Raw genomic sequence first — 18,331 nt, forward strand, 5'->3', positions numbered from 1 at the left:
GGTATCTCATATTTTCTGTGAGTTTTCTTGGATCATTTTTCTTCCTTGTACCACAATAGGCCATTTTTATCACTGAGTTTCATTCTCCCTAGTATTTCCATTTCTTTCTAGAGCCAAAATGTTCAAGGTACAATGATTTTGATGTCCAGACTGACATGAACCACGGACCTTGCCGTTAGTGGGGAGGCTTGCGTGCCTCAGCGATACAGATAGCCGTACCGTAGGTGCAACCACAATGGAGGGGTATCTGTTGAGAGGCCAGACGAACGTGTGGTTCCTGAAGAGGGACAGCAGCCTTTTCAGTAGTTGCAGGGGCAACAGTCTGGATGATTGACTGATCTGGCCTTTTAACACTAACCAAAACGGCCTTGCTGTGCTGGTACTGCGAATGGCTGAAAGCAAGGGGAAACTACAGCCGTACTTTTTCCCGAGGGCCTGCAGCTTTACTGTATGGTTAAATGATGATGGCGTCCTCTTGGGTAAAATATTCCAGAGGTAAAATAGTCCCCCATTCGGATCTCCAGGCGGGGACTACTCAGGAGCACGTCGTTATCAGAAGAAAGAAAACTGGCGCTCCACGGATCGGAGCGTGGAATGTCAGATCCCTTAATCAGGCAGGTAGGTTAGAAAATTTAAAAAGGGAAATGGATAGGTTAAAGTTAGATATAGTGGTAATTACTGAAGTTCGGTGGCAGGAGGAACAAGACTTTTGATCAGATGAATACAGGGTTATAAATACAAAATCAAATAGGGGTAATGCAGGAGTAGGTTTAATGATGAATAAAAAAAAATAGGAGTGTGGGTAAGCTACTACAAACAGCATAGTGAACGCCTTACTGTGGCCAAGATAGACACGAAGCCCACGCCTACTACAGTAGTGCAAGTTTATATGCCAACTAGCTCAGCAGATGACGAAGAAATTGAAGAAATGTATGATGAGATAAAAGAAATTATTCAGATAGTGAAGGGAGACGAAAATTTAATAGTCATGGGTGACTGGAACTCGATAGTAGGAAAAGGAAGAGAAGGAAACGTAGTAGGTGAATATGGTCTGGGGGTAAGAAATGAAAGAGGAAGCCGCCTAGTAGAATTTTGCACAGAGCATAACTTAATCATAGCTAACACTTGGCTCAAGAATCAAAGAAGAAGGTTGTATACATGGAAGAAGCTTGGAGATACTGACAGGTTTCAGATAGATTATATAATGGTAAGACAGAGATTTAGGAACCAGGTTTTAAATTGTAAGACGTTTCCAGGGGCAGATGTGGACTCTGACCACAATCTATTGGTTATAAACTGTAGATTAAAACCGAAGAAACTGCAAAAAGGTGGGAATTTAAGGAGATGGGACCTGGATAAACTGACTAAACCAGAGGTTGTACAGAGTTTCAGGGAGAGCATAAGGGAACAATTGACAGGAATGGGGGAAAGAAATACAGTAGAAGAAGAATGGGTAGCTTTGAGGGATGAAGTAGTGAAGGCAGCAGAGGATCAAGTCGGTAAAAAGATGAGGGCTAGTAGAAATCCTTGGGTAACAGAAGAAATATTGACTTTAATTGATGAAAGGAGAAAATATAATAATGCAGTAAATGAAGCAGGCAAAAAGGAATACAAACGTCTCAAAAATGAGATTGACAGGAAGTGCAAAATGGCTAAGCAGGAATGGCTAGAGGACAAATGTAAGGATGTAAAGGCTTATCTCACCTCGGGGAAGATCAATTTGGATTCCGTAGAAATATTGGAACACATGAGGCAATACTGACCCTACGACTTATCTTAGAAGTTAGATTAAGGAAAGGCAAACCTACATTTCTAGCATTTGTACACTTACAGAAAGCTTTTGACAATGTTGACTGAAATACGCTCTTTCAAATTCTGAAGGTGGCAGAGATAAAATACAGGGAGCAAAAGGCTATTTACAATTTGTACAGAAACCAGATGGCAGTTATATGAGTCGAGGGACATGAAAGGGAAGCAGTGGTTGGGAAGGGAGTGAGACAGCGTTGTAGCCTCTCCCCGATGCTATTCAATCTGTATATTGAGCTAGCAGTGAAGGAAACAAAAGAAAAATTCGGAGTAGGTATTAAAATCCATGGAGAAGAAATAAAAACTTTGAGGTTCGCCGATGACATTGTAATTCTGTCAGAGACAGCAAAGGACTTGGAAGAGCAGTTGAACGGAATGGATAGTGTCTTGAAAGGAGGATATAAGATGAACATCAACAAAAGCCAAATGAAGATAATGGAATGTAGTCTTATTAAGTCGGGTGATGCTGAGGGAATTAGATTAGGAAATGAGACACTTAAAGTAGTTTTGCTATTAGGGGAGCACAATAACTGATGATGGTCGAAGTAGAGAGGATATAAAATGTAGACTGGCAATGGCAAGGAAAGCGTTTCTGAAGAAGAGAAATTTGTTAACATCGAGTATAGATTTAAGTGTCAGGAAGTTGTTTCTGAAAGTATTTGTTTGGAGTGTAGCCCATGTATGGAAGTGAAACATGAACGATTAATAGTTTGGACAAGAAGAGAATAGAAGTTTTCGAAATGTGGTGCTACAGAAGAATGCTGAAGATTAGATGGGTAGATCACATAACTAATGAGGAGGTACTGAATAGAATTGGGGAGAAGAGGAGTTTGTGGCACAACGTGACTAGAAGAAGGGATCAGTTGGTAGGACACATTCTGAGGCATCAAGGGATTACCAGTTTAGTATTGGAGGGCAGCGTGGAGGGTAAAAATCGTAGAGGGAGACCAAGAGATGAATACACTAATCATATTCAAAAGGATGTAGGTTGCAGTAGGTGCTGGGAGATGAAGAAGCTTGCACAGGATAGAGTAGCATGGAGAGCTGCATCAAACCAGTCTCAGGACTGAAGACCACAACAATAACAACATATGTGTTACTGAAATACACTTTCTACTTAATCTCCACAAGAAGCAATTAAATTTTGTTTCTTTGGCAGTAAATTTACTAAGTGCACTCATTGTATGGAAAACAAAATATAAAATATTTTATGTTTATGTTAAAAAATATATCGGCTCAACCACTTGTTTATAGTGTAAAACTCTTAAGATTGACGCGTTTCGGAAGTCGAGCTTCCATCCTCAGAATAATAAAAATTAAAAGAACCTTTTAAAACTCGCTAAAGTGGAACATGCACCAGGCACAATAAAATTGATAATAAATTTAAAACATAATTATTATCAATTTTATTGTGCCTGGTGCATGTTCAATTTTAGCGAGTTTTGACAGGTTCCTTTACTTTTTATTATTCTGATGATGGAAGCTTGACTTCCGAAACACGTCAATCTTAGTGTTTTACACTATAGACAAGTGGTTGAGCCGATATATTTTTTAACATTGACATTCACAACCACAACCCCTGATCCAGTATGGATAAAATCAATGTTTTATGTTTATTTAATGGTTTTTCTTTAATGTAGCTTACCTCACACTATTTGTATAAGTATCTGAACCAGCCATTAGCCTTAATTGATATTACTGTTGTTTATAGCACATCAGAGTGTCATATAGACAGTTGTTTGAGTATCTACTGGATATGAGATTGCTATTGCATTTCTTGTTGTTGTTGGTAAATACATGCTATGTCACCTAAAAATTAATTTTCAGTGGCATCCTCTCAGTAGCAGAATGGGACGAGAAAATGAATGTAGCTGTTGTGACGTACTCAGTTGGGAAACACTGGGAAAACTTTGGTCACCAGCAAGGCCAAATAAAGTGCCTCAATCCGGAGGAAGCACTTTTCCTATTAGAAACAGTGAGTTGTATTTACATACTGTGATAACAAATCAGTTTAGACTCTTGACTGTATGTGACTTCTCCTTATAGTTTATGTGCTATAATTGTTATTTCTATTTAAAGGTTGGGTCATATATCTATTCCTGCCAATCCGTAGCCATCACCAATGTAGGGATGCAAAACCATATCAACCAAGTCCAAACCACCTTGCAGTACCTTCTCTCCATCCGCAAAATTCTCCCGGTGTGCAATCCCAAATTCCTGGAACCCATAACACACATTGAAACTCTTGCTCTGCAGAAACTTGAGCAACATGCACAACGCCACTTCAAAAAGCTCTCCATCCTGCTCACTTCCCCCTCCCACCTTGGAGTTCCACTGTCCACCAGTTCAACAACAACCTTCAAACCTCCCCCACGTCCCCTCATAGCTGACAAACTCTGTCTTGCAGACCTACTACACTTACCCCACCCTCCAAAACTCCCTCCCACCACCACACAGAATCCAGAACCTAAATAGACCCACAACACAGTCATGAACCTTTCCTGCAGAAGCCACAGCCCCACAGAAATATCAGTCTTTTCCAAAGGCCTCACCTTTTGCCCCCCCTCCCAAATTCAGCCATGCAGGACTTGTTAAAGACCTTCTCTCCTTCTCCCGGTCCCTACAGTGGAAACACTTTTTCACCACCAACCCTACCAATCAGGCTCAAGCAAAGACCAATATTGAATCTTACCTAACTCAGTTCACTCCTCCATCCCACTGTGATCCACCCCCACTGCCCCCAAACCATCCCCTGTTACCTTTCCTGAATTTCTTTAGTTCAAATCTTGTGTCATCTAAAAATTGATCCCATCCTTATAATCCTATCCGTGGACAAAGGCTCCACCACTGTTGTTTTGAACCACAAGGATTACCTAGCGGAAGGACTCCACCAGCTGTCAGATACTTCCACCTACAAACCTTGCCACAGTGACCCCATTCCAGTAATCCAGCAGGATCTCCAGTCACTGCTCAAATCCTTAGGCTCATCCCAGAACCTCTCCCCGGAGTCCATCACTCTACTCACCCCTACCAATCCCTGCACTCATACCTTCTACATGCTTCCTAAAGTCCATAAATGTAACCACCCAGGATGCCCCATTGTGGCCATTTGCTATGACCCCACTGAGAGAAATTGTGCTCTCATAGACCAACACCTTCAACCTATTACTACAAACCTAACCTCCTTTATAAAAGATACCAACCATTTCCTCCACTGACTCTCCACAGTTCCTGTCCCTTTACCACATGGTGCACTGCTCATCACTATTGATGCCACCTCCTTGTACACTAAGATCCCTAATGCCCATGGCCTTTTCCAATGTACGACGGATTCCAAACCAATGACCTCCTTCCTAGCCGCCATGACCAACTATAGCCTTAACCACAATTACTTCTCCTTTGAAGGCATTACCTACAAACAAATCCAGGGTACAGCTATGGGCACTTGCATGGCACCATCCTGTGCCAATCTATTCGTGGGCCATCTAGAGGAATCCTTCCAAAAAATCCAGAATCCTAAACCCCTCACCTGCTTCAGATTCGTTGATGACATCTTTGCTATCTGGATCAAAGGTGAGGACATCCTATCCACATTCCTCCTGAACCTGAACAACTTCTCCCCCATTTGCTTCATCTGGTCCTACTCAGACCAACAAGCCCCCTTCCTACATGTTGACCTCCACCTCAAAGATGGCTACATCAGTACCTCCATCCACATCAAACCTACTAACCACCAGCAATACCTCCACTTCTACAGCTGCCACCCGTTCCATACCAAGAAGTCCCGAAGTCCCCAAGCCACCCATGGTCATCGCTTCTGCAGTGACAAGCAGTCCCTCTCAAAATATACCAAGGACCTCACTGAAGTCTTCACTGACCATAATTATCCTCCCATCCTCTTACAAAAACAAATAACCTGTGCCTTATCTTTCCAGTTTCCCACCACCTCCCAAAGTCCCACTGTCTGGCCACAGAGGAGCATTCCCCTCATAATTCAGTACCACCTAGGACTGGAGCAACTGACTTACATTCTCCGCCAGGGTTTTGACTACCTGTCATCATGCCCTGAAATAAGAAATGTCCTGCCCACTAGCCTCCCCATTCCTCCCACAGTGGTATTCTGCCATCCACCGAACTTAAACTGTATACTAATCCATCCTTACACAACCCCTGCTCCCAGTCCCTTACCTCATGGCTCATACCCCTGTAATAGACCGAGGTGCACGATCTGTCCCATACATCCTCCCACCACCACCTTCTCCTGTCCGGTCACTAACATCACCTATCCCATCAAAGGCATGGCTGCCTGTGAAACCAGTCATGTGGTCTACAAACTAAGCTGCAACCACTGTGCTGTGTTCTATGTAGGCATGACAACCAACAAGCTGTCTGTCCACATGAATGGTCACCGACAAACTGTGACCGAGAAACAAGTGTACCACCCTGTTGCTGAACAAGCTGCCAAACATGATATCCTTCATTTCAGTGATTGCTTCACATTCTGTGCCGTATGGATCCTTCCCACAAACACCAGCTTTTCTGAATCGCATAGGTGGTAACTTTCCCTGCAATACATCCTATGTTCCCATAACTCTCCTGGCCACAACCCTGTTCCCTTTCCAGCACTACACAGCCGTCATTCCATCACCACACCCAGTCTAATTTATTTATCTCCTTTTTTGCACTTCCCTCCCCCCTCCCCACCTCTCCCCTGCCCTACATCTAAACAGGAGCACTTCGCTGTTTGCCACCCCCACCATACTATTCCTCCCCCTCCCCACCCCAGCCTCCTCCTTACCGCCACCCAGTCGCCATTCCTATCATGCACTGGTACTGCTGCTCTCAGTGTGGTTTCAGTTGCCTCTGACTGCAGTCATGTGTGAGTTGCGTTTGTGTGTGTGTGTGTGTGTGTGTGTGTGTGTGTGTGTGTTCATGTGTGTATGTATTGTTGATTAAGGCATTAATCGCTGAAAGCTTTAATTGTGATAGTCTTTTTGTCGTGCCTATCTATCTCTGCTTTATGGTGAGTAGCAACTTTCCTTCTCATAATATTGTTACATTTCTTCCTGGATTTTCCATTATTTGACATTCAGGTATTGGACAATTAATTCTGTCCTCAAATTGAAATGGGTAATTATGTTTCCTTTGATATCACAGAAGTTGATCCTTGATATTTGCTTGTAATAGTGTTTTTAATCTAATATTATGTAGCACTTTTAGATATTAACATGCTCTGTGAACTAATTTTAGTGAGTATCAGCTGTTGTTGTTTCAGAGGCTGTAACTGTTTGATATTGCAAATTTTGCCTCCAGAGGTCCAAAGCACCTTAACACCCCTCCCTCTCCCTCTCCCTGTACTCTCTCCCTCCCTCTCTCTCTCATCCCCCTTTCCAGACGGTGGAATTTAAGCTGGTAATTTGTAAAATGAAAGTTATTTCGGTATACAAGTGTTGTATTAAATTTGCTCTGTCACAACTTCACTGTGGATTTTAAATTTTTCTTTAGCTTCCTGTAGAACCTAAATACTTAGCACTGAGGAAGAGAACATTTTAGTTATCAAGAAATCTTTCTAGTACTGAATGAAATTTCATACTAGAGAGAGATAAAAAGAAAAGTAGCATGTTAATGATGTGATTTTCCAAAGAAAAATCAGTAAGCAGTATGCATAATGCTTACCTTTCTTCCATAGCTTGAAAAGTGCTTCTGAAAATAATATCTGTCTACATTGGTTCAGTACCTACCTGGGAGATAGCGGTAGTTGGTCAGCTGGAGATTGTACTATTTCGTCAGACATTCCTAGAAGACACCATGTAGCCCGTTTGTCAAAGTTGGAACTCATGAGCTTAGTGCATTGAATGTTTGTCTCCAAAATATTATGAAAGTTTCTGTGGATATGAGTATACTAGTTGGTGTTTAGCAAAGCAAATAACAAATACCCTCTGGTATGAAGTAATATATTCTGCACTATGTTTGCATGGACATTAGCTCAAGACCTGTCCTCGTAGTTTCAATTCTGTCCATACTGCTCTCCAACTACCCAAACTTCATTGAAGCTGTCCTGTATATCATGCGAGACTAGCAATCCTAAAAGAAATTATACCCTCTTTCGACCGCTAGAATGGCAATCAATGCAGGAGAGCTTTTCTGAAACGTGGAAAGTATGACAGAGACATGGCAGAGTTGAAGCTGTGCAGTGAGCCGTGTGTAGCGCCTGGTTAGCTCAGTTGGCAGAAGTATTGCCCATCAGAGGGAAGGTCTTGAATTTAGTGTCCAGGCTTACAGTTTTGATCTGTAAGATTCAACAAGAAGCAACATGCTCAGCAGAATGATTGAAAGCAAATGAGATTGGTAGAGGTGATTTTGAGTAGCAGACAGGCACAATGAAAAAGAACACTAAAAATATTTACAGCTTTCAGACAAAGTCTTCTGAAGTAAAACACTCACACATTCACAGAACAACTCGCACATATGGCCACTGTCACCAGGCCCTCATACCCAACTGCAGTTGTGTCTTATGTGTGCAGCTTATTGTAGCTGGGTTGGATAGTGGGGGTGAGGAGGTGGCATGGGGCAGAAGGGGGAGGGATAGCACGGTAGGGGTGAGGGAAGATGCTAGTGCTGCCTGTGGGATCATGCAGGCATGTTTATGGGGCAGGATAGAGTTACTAGGTCCAGCAGCAAGAGGGGGTGCTGTGTGCACAGTGTGGGGGGAGGGGGATGGGGGGGGGGGTGGAATATAAGACATTGGTGGGATAAAACGTGTGTGTGTGTGTGTGTGTGTGTGTGTGTGTGTGTGTACTGGACTAAGAGTAGGGAAAGGGGGTAGGCTGTAGGAGGACAGAGACTAGTGAAGGTTGAGGGCAAGGGTTTCAGGATATGTTGTAGGGAGAGTACACACCTGTGCAGTTCAGAAAAGCTGGTGTTGGTGTGAAGAATGCAGATGGCACAGGCTGTGAAGCAGTCATTAAAGTTAGGCATATTGCATTTGGCAGCACGTTTAGCGGCTGGGTGGTCCAGCTGTCCCTTGGTCTCAGTTTGGCAGTGGCCATTCATACAGTCAGGCAGCTTGTTAGTCATCGTGCCCACTTAGAGTGTGGCACAGTGGTTGGAACTAAGTCCATAGATGGCATGGCTGCTTTCACAGATGGCCCTGCCTTTGATGGTGTAGGAGATGCCAGTGAAAGGACTGGAGTAGGTGGCAGTGGGAGGATGTATGGAATATGTGTTGAATCTGGGCCTATTGCAGGGATATGAGCCATGAGGCAAGGGGCTGGGAGCAGGTGTTGTGTAGGATGGGCAAGGCTATTGTGTAGGTTTGGTGAGCAAAGGAATGCTACTGTGGGAGGTGTGGAGGGGATAGTGGGTAGGATATTCCTCATTTCAGAGCAGGCTGCGAATGAGTCTAAACCCGGCAGAGAATATGATTCAGCTCCTCCAGTCACGGGTAATACCGAGTCACAAGAGGAGTGCTGCTTTGTGTTTTGTTTTCATTCTCACTTTCTGTCTGTCTGTCTGCTTTTCTTGAGTCAACAGTTTTCTGACTGGCTTGATGGGGCGTGCCATGAATTCCTCTCCTGTGCCAAGCTCTTCATCTCAGAGTAGCTCTTGCAACCTACGCCCTCAGTTATTTGCTGGATGTGTTCCAATCTCTGTTTCCCTCTACAGTTTTTACACACTACAGTTCCGTCTAGTACTATGGAAGTTATTCCCCAATATCTTAACAGATGCCCTAAAATCCTGTCCCTTCTTATCAGTGTTTCCCATATATTCCTTTCACCTCCAATTCTTCGTAGAACTGCCTCTGTCCTTATTGTCTGTAGCACCACGTATCAAAAGCTTTGATTCTCTTCTGTTCCGGTTTTCCCACAGTCCATGTTTTGCTGCCATGCTCCAGACATACATTCTCAGTAATTTCTTTCTCAAGTTAAGGCCTTTGTTTGATACTAGGAGACTTTTCTTGGCCAGGAATGCCTATTTTGACAGTGCTATTCTGCTTTTGATGTCCTTGCTCTGTCTGTCAAGGGTTATTTTACTGCCTAGATGGCAGAATTCCTCAACTTCATTTACTTTGTGACTGTCAGTCCTGATGTTAAGTCTCTTGCTGTCCTCATTTCTGCTACTTTTCGTTACTTTTGTCTTTCTTCAATTTACACTCAATCCATATTCTGTACTCAATAGAACATTCATTCCGTCAACAGATCCCGTAACTCATCTTCACTTTCACAGGGGTAGCAATGTTATCAGCGAATCTTATCATTGATGTCCTTTCACCTTGAATTTTAATCCCACTCTTGGACTTTTTTTTTCATTTCCATCATTACTTCTTCAATATATTGATTGAATAGTAGGGGCAATTCGTTTTTTGTCTTCCACTCTTATTATTCCCTCTTGACTCTTATACATGTTGTATATTACTCATCTCTCCCTATACCTTACCCCTATTTTCCTCGGAATTTCAAACATCTTGCACCATTTGACATTGTGGCTTTACTGTGGGTATATGGGGGTGGCTGACCTGCTCCTTCCATCTGTGCCAATACAGAAAAGTTTCCATACCCCTAGCCAGAACCCAGCCTCACATACTGTTCCTGCATTGTTGCCTACCTCATGCCCTGACCAATACATTACCCATATCCAGCTGCAACACCTACATCCACAATTACCTCTATCTGTTCAAATTCCATCAGTGAATAGCCACAACAACCTAGTCTTGCAAACCATATCAGTCAAGCCCAAACCACCTTGCACTACCTCCTCTCCATCTGTAAGATTCTCCTGCTCTTCAATCCCAAATTTCTGCATCTCATCTCCCAACATTGAAATCTTTTCCCTCCAGGAACTAGAGCAACATGCACAATGTCTTCTCAAAAAATTGTCCGATCTGTTCATCTCATACTCCCGATTTGGACCAATTTCCACCACCACTACTAGAGCTTTCATCAAGCCTCCCCCACATTCCCGCATAGCTGTCAAATACTGCCTTGCAGACCTACTACATTTACCACCCGCCACACTACAGAACCCAGAGCCCAAACAGATCTGCAACACAGTCACAAACCTGTCCTCCAAAAGCTGCAGTCCCACAGAAGTATCAGTCCTTTTCAAAAGCCTTAACTTCTGCACTACTCCCAAATTAAATCATGCTGGGGTGATTCGAGCAAGACCTCTCTCCTTCTCCTGGTCCCTCCATTGTAAACAGGTTTTCATCATTAATGCTACGAATCGCACTCAGTTCAAAACCAATACTGAACCCTGCCTCAGTTTACTCCTCTGTCCAACTGCCATCCACTGCCCACAAATCACCAGTTGTTAACTTTCCCGAATTTCCTAACCTTTAACCTTTCCTCATTATCATTATATAAATCTCTCTTCAAGGAAAGCAATATCACATCCACAGAAAATAACACATTACACCACTTTAAGACTGACCTCAACCTATAATCCTACCTATCGACAAAGAATCCACCACAGTGATTATGAACTGCAGTGTTTACCTGGCAAAAGGACTCTATCAGCTGTCAGATACATCCACCAACAAGCCCTGCCCTAGTGACTGCATTCCAGAAATCCAGTAGTATCTCCATTCCTTCCTCGAATTCTTTGGTCCATCCCAGAATCTCTACCCTGAGACCGCCTCTCTAATCATCCCCACTACTCCCCCCCCCCCCCCCACTCCCCCACTCTTCTATCTTCTGCATGCTTCCTAAAGTTCACAAACACAATGACTCAGGACAGCCCATTGTGGCTGGTTACTGTGCCCTCACAGAGAGAATCTCTCGGGGTGTATATGCCCCAAGACAACTGGGAAATCTGGGAAAAATGCTGGAATTTATTCATCCAGGAGAAATCTGGGGAAAACCTGGGAATTTTTTAGAATTCCAGAAATATATATTTGTTTTAGTTTTCAATTAAATTTTTATATAGCCCACTACTGCAGAATAATACTGCAGCAATAGAACGTAAACGAGAGAATAACACCAAAATAAAGCTTTAGTTGCAAAGAAAATGCACAATTTATTGCAACAAAATACAGTGCACACACAGACGTCTGCCGACAGCAAAATGTGTCAAAGACCATGCATTACTTAATAGCAACATTTTTTTCATGGGCCTCATTTTGATGAACGCAGCTATTTACATTTCTAACAGTCACGGGAAAATATTGTGAATTGTGGATTGAGAAGTGTTACTTTCAGAGTAAATTTCCTTTTACACAAGATGAATTATGTTATGTGTGAGAATATGCAACAAATTTCTTAAATCACAGAGCATTAGACTCCCATTCAAAACTTAACACTGAGAACCAGCCACATTGAAAAACTTTGGGCCCAGAAGACCATTATTTAAAATTTTACAGGTACATTTGTATTTGATGTATCTTAAAGAATCATGCTAAAAAGGACCAAGTTTCAAGGTTAGTTTTTCATTTTTATTTTAGTTCTTTCTTAGATTACAAGTTACACAACAACAATCACAAAAAGTATAATTATCTTTAAAAAAAAAGTGTGAAGTAAGTTCTTCAGTAATTTCACGTATAATTGGCTTTTCTAATGAAAAGACTTAGTGCTCGAAGGAACACTTACTCCACCAGGTAGCCCGTAAAATTTTCGGTGCACAGCAGTGAAATTTATAATCGTACTTGAAAATATTCAGCTGCTGCACTTTGAGCTGTGCTCCTAGGACTCTGCCTAACCATACCCTTAGGGAAAGATAAAAAACAGCAAAAAACTTTTGATGACCAATATTATATGTGAAACCTTAGCTTTTCTTGTAGCTATGCTGTATGTATATCAATTTAAACCATTAGCTTTTCCTATTTGTGTATTCACACTACTTAAAAGTGGTATTGCTGTTGGCTGGCTAAATCACGTGTCCTATGCTCTAAATATCTGCTATCATTGGCTGCCGATATCACATGCCACAAGCTAGGATTGGCTGACAAAAGTGCATTGCAATCTCGATTTCAATGCTTTGGAAGCTACCTTGCTGTATTTGGTAAACTTTCAATTGCTGTAGTTGGTGGAATTCCTGTTTATACTTTCATAAAACAAAAATATTCAATGTAAATGTCACTGTGCATCAAAGATCTTTCAAAAACACATTGTTTTTTTTGCTGTGTTTCAATTCCTAAAGTGCCGGGAATTCTATACTGGCGTATAAAAACTAATAATAACTAATAGTATAAGAACTAATAAGTTTTACAGCTGGAGAGAGAAAATATATAGTCACTTAACACTGAAAAAATGTATTTTCACCAGGGATATAGTGTATTTACACCTGGAAAAAAGTGTATTTTTGACTGGGAAATCTGAGAGAAATCCAGGAATGTTTTTTTCCACATATACACTCTCAGAGGGCCACAGACACGGCTTCACAGGTAGATGCCGTGTTTCTTGACTTCCGCAAGGCGTTCGATACAGTTCCCCTCAGTCGTTCACTAAACAAAGTAAGAGCCTATGGACTATCAGACGAATTGTGTGATTGGATTGAAGAGTTCCTAGATAACAGAACACAGCATGTCATTCTCAATGGAGAGAAGTCTTCTGAAGTAAGAGTGATTTCAGGTGTGCCGCAGGGGAGTGTCATAAGACCGTTGCTATTCACAATATACATAAATAACCTTGTGGATGACATCGGAAGTTCACTGAGGCTTTTTGCAGATGATGCTGTGGTGTATCGAGGGGTTGTGACAATGTAAAATTGTACTGAAATGCAGGAGGATCTGCAGCGAATTGACGCATGGTGCAGGGAATGGCAATTGAATCTCAATGTAGACAAGTGTAATGTGCTGCGAATACATCCCTTATCATTTAGGTACAAAATAGCAGGTCAGCAACTGGAAGCAGTTAATTCCATAAATTATCTGGGAGTACGCATTAGGAGTGTTTTAAAATGGAATGATCATATAAAGTTGATCGAGGGTAAAGTAGATTCCAGACTGAGATTCATTGGAAGAATCCTAAGGAAATGCAATCCAAAAACAAAGGAAGTAGGTTACAGTACGCTTGTTCGCCCACTGCTTGAATACTGCTCAGCTGTGTGGGATCCGTACCAGATAGAGTTGATAGAAGAGAGAGAGAAGATCCAACGGAGAACAGCGCGCTTCGTTACAGGATCATTTAGTAATCGCGAAAGCATTACGGAGATGATAGATAAACTCCAGTGGAAGACTCTGCAGGAGAGACGCTCAGTAGCTCGGTACGGGCTTTTGTTAAACTTTCGAGAACATACCTTCACCAAAGAGGCAAGCAGTATATTGCTCCTTCCTACGTATATCTCGCGAAGAGACCATGAGGATAAAATCAGAGAGATTAGAGTCCACACAGAAGCACACTGACAATCCTTCTTTCCATGTACAATACGAGACTGGAATAGAAGGGAGAACCGATAGAGGTACTCAGGGTACCCTCCGCCACACGCCGTCAGGTGGCTTGCGGAGTATGGATGTAGATGTAGATCTCTGCTCTTGTGGACCAACACCTTCAGCCTATTACACATAACCTTCCCTCCTATATAAAAGACACCAACCATTTCCTGCACTGGCTCACCACAGTTCCTATTCCTTTGCAACCACCTCCCCTCCTTATGAATGTCGGTGCTATCTCCCTCCTCACTAATATTCCCAATACCCATAGCCTTGCTGTTGTCAAACACTACCTATCCCATTGCGCATTATCCCAACACCCAACTGACTCCAAACCTACAACATCCTTCCTGGTCACCATGTTGCCATATTCTTCCCCATAGTTAGTTCTCCTTTGAAGGCTTCACCTACAGACAAATCTGTGATACAGCAATGGACACCTACATGGCACTATCCTATACTAGGTTAGCATATTTGTGGACATTTAGAGCAAGTCTTCCTAACCATCCTGAATCCCAAACCCCTTACTTGGTTCAGATTCATTGATGTACATTCACGATGTGGACCAAGGGTGAGAACACCCTATCTACATTCCTCCATAACCTCAACATTTTCTCCCCCATTTGCTTCACCTGGTCGTCCTCAGAGCAACAAGCTGCCTTCCTTGATGTCAACCTTCACCTCAAGGATGGCAACATCAGTAGCTCCATCCACATCTAACTTAGCAAGCACCAACACTACTTCGACTTCAACAGCTGTCTCACATTCCATCCAAGAGGTCATTTCCGTATAGCATGGCCACCTGTGGTGGTTGCATCTGTAACGATGAGCACTCCCTCTCCAAATGTGCCAAGGTTTTGACTGAGGCCTTCATAGATTGAAATTATCCTTTCAGCCTCGGCCAGCAACAGGTCTCCTGTGCCTTGTCTTCCTGAGTCATCTACATCCCCCACATAGCCACAGTCGGCCACAAAGGGGCACTCTACTTATGACTCAGTACCACCTAGGATTCTAGGATTAGAGCAGCTGAATCACATTCTACGCCAGGTTTTCAGCTATCTCTACCCTACTTTGAAATGAGAAATATCCTTCTCGCTAATCATCTCCACCACTCCCATACTAGTATTTCTCTGCCCACCCAACCAACACAGTATCCTTGTCTGTCCTTCACCCATTCTGCTCCTCATGGCACATATCTTTGCAAGAGACCCAGAATCAAGGCCTGTCCCATACGTCCTCCCTCCCCCTAAAACTACTCCTGTCCTGTCACGGTATCTCCTACCCCATCAAATTCAGGGCCACATGTGAAAGCAGCCATGTCATCTGCAAACTTAGCTGTAACCACTGCACCACACTGTAGGGGGGCATGACAACTAACAAGTTGTCTATCCACATGAATTGCCACTGTCAAACTGTGGCGAAGAGAAGGCTGGATCACCTAGTCACTAAACATGCCATCCAACAAAATGTGTTTCACTGCAATGACTGCTTCACAGCCTGTGCCATCTGGATTCTTCTCGCAAATACCAACTTTCCTGAACTGGACAGGTGGGAGAAACTCACCGTGTAACATAACCTTCATTCTCGTAAACCCCCTGGCCTCAACCTTGCTAGTCCATGCCCTCCTCCAGCCTATCCCCTTCCCTGCCCCTGGTCCAGCATGCACACACCTTCTGACCCACCAATGCACTTACTAGTCCTTCCTTACATACTACTCCTCTCCTCTCCTCTCCTCTCCTCTCCTCTCCTCTCCTCTCCTCTCCTCTCCCCTCCCCTCCCCTCCCCTCCCCGCAGCTATTGCATCAGTGGGAAAGTTATTGCTGATTTTCTTCTATGGCTGCTGCTTTAGGTAACTTCTAAACTATACATGGAAGTTTGCTTTCATGGTCATAAGATGGAGCCAACTTTCATTACCAGTAATGATAGGATTGAAGTAGATCTTGCCTGGCTCCAAAACTCCTGGCATTCTTTCTCACCTGGCTCTGTTCTGACATAGCATTTTTAATATCCTTCCTCAATGGCCAATTTAAACGAGTATGCGACCATGAAAATGATAACTGTGCTACAATGGGAAATGTTTCATCATGTTTGTGAAGTACACCAAGTGTTTTATACTAGGAATGTGATGTTTGATAAACTTTTCGAATCACAAAAATGAAGTTGTTGAGAATAAAATTCTCCTTTGGATACTTGTTCTGATATTTTCCAAGTTTCTGTCACAGATCTCTTCAACCAAAAGCAAAATTTTAAAGGTGCACCTTGATTTTGCAAACTGTCAGTGAGGAACTATTATTACAAAGTGCTGCTCATCAACACCATTTGATAGCAATGGCACATAATGTTAGTGTTTAAAACGTAGAACTAAAATCAAAGTAGTAAGAGTACTAGAACCTACTAACATGCAAAAGAATAATCGATAATAAGCAGACCAAAAGTGTCAAGTTGTTCAGTGCCTTGGATTATCTTTAATCATTCCAAGAAGTATTGGACATTGGTAACAAACTCTAAAGATACAGTTATGATGATGACACACTTGACAGAAATTTTAAAAAAGAAAGTTAGAAGGAGAAACATGGTGCAATTTTACCAAAATACACAGGATCAAACAGAATTACACTGAAGAGCCAGAGAAACTGGTACACCTGCCTAATATCATGTAGCACCCCTGCGAGCACACAGAAGTGCTGCAACGCGATGTGGCATTGACTCAACTAATGTCTGAAGTAGTGCTGGAGATAATTCACACCGTGAATCCTGCAGGGCTCTCCATAAATCCATAAGAGTACGAGGGCATGGAGATCTCTTCTGAACAGCACGTAGCAAGGCATCCCAGATGTGCTCAGTAATGTTCATGTCTGGGGAGTTTGGTGGCTAGTGGAAGTGTTTAAAATCGGAAGAGTGTTCCTGGAGACACTCTGTAGCAATTCTGGATGTGTGGGGCATCTCATTGCCCTGCTGGAATTGCCCAAGTCCATCAGAATGCACAATGTACATGAATTGTTGCAGGTGATCAGACAGGATGCTTACGTATGTGACACCTGTCAGAGTCATATCTAGACATACCAGGGTCCCCATATCACTCCAACTGCACATGCCCCATATCATCACAGAGAGCCTCCACCAACTTGAACAGTTCCATGCTGGCATGCAGGGTCCATGGATTTATGAGGTTGTCTCCATACCCATACACGTCCATCCGCTCAATCCAATTTGAAATGAGACTCACTCGACCAGGCAACATGTTTCCAGTCATCAACAGTGCGACGTCGGTATTCACGGGCCCAGGCAAGGCGTAAAGTTATGTGTCATGCAGCCATCAAGGGTACAGAGTGGGCCATTCAGCTCATATCGATGATGTTTTGTTGAATGGTTTGCACACTGACACTTGTTGATGGTCCAGCATTGAAGTCTGCAGCAATTTGCAGAAGAGTTGCACTTCTGTCACGTTGAATGATTCTCTTCAGTCATTGGTCCTGTTCTTGCAGGATCTTCTTCTGGCTGCAGCGATGTCGGAGATTTGATGTTTTACCAGATTCCTGATATTTGCGGTACACTCGTGAAATGGTCGTAGAGGAAAATCCCCCCTTCATCACTACTTCAGAGATGCTGTGTCCCATCACTTGTCTGCTGACTATAACACCATGTTCAAACTCACTTAAATCTTGATAAGCTGCCATTGTAGCAGCAGTAACCGATACAACAACTGCACCAGACGCTTGTTGTCTTATATGGGCATTGCCGACTGCAGCGCCCTATTGTGCCTGTTTACAAATCTCTGTATTTGAATATGCATGCCCATACCGGTTTCTTTGGCGCTTCGGTGTATATATGTAGAAATAAACATTGAATAAAAAGTATAACAAATTTGTACGTGTGTCTATGGGGCAAAATGGACAAATCAGTTGGATGCACTGGAATACATTTTTATGTGGAAAAGATGTGCAGGGTGTAACTAAATTCCATTTACAGACTTTGATGACAGGTTCATTACACCAAAACAAGAAAAAAATATCCAGTAAACATGGGCTCTAAAATGAGTGCCTTGAGAGCTATGAACATTTTGTTGTCTTTATACCAAAACGAGAAAAAAATTGTGCATGGGCCCTAAACTGTGTACTTTAAGAACTATGAGCACTTGTTCAGTAGAAAAGTATTTCACAG

At 42.7% G+C, this 18,331-nt stretch overlaps 1 protein-coding gene across 2 annotated transcripts in view; it reads left to right on the forward strand.

Annotated features, from left to right (window-relative positions):
- LOC126457968 (uncharacterized) overlaps positions 1 to 18,331 on the forward strand; it is a 158,278-nt gene that overhangs the window by 47,830 nt on the left and 92,117 nt on the right. For both annotated transcript variants that reach the window (XM_050094727.1, XM_050094728.1), the window contains exon 3: positions 3,634 to 3,781. In XM_050094727.1, coding sequence (XP_049950684.1) covers positions 3,634 to 3,781 — 148 coding nt within the window. The remainder of the gene's footprint in view (positions 1 to 3,633; positions 3,782 to 18,331) is intronic.

The sequence above is a fragment of the Schistocerca serialis genome, chromosome 2 (assembly GCF_023864345.2).
Source record: "Schistocerca serialis cubense isolate TAMUIC-IGC-003099 chromosome 2, iqSchSeri2.2, whole genome shotgun sequence".
NCBI lineage: Eukaryota > Metazoa > Arthropoda > Insecta > Orthoptera > Acrididae > Schistocerca > Schistocerca serialis.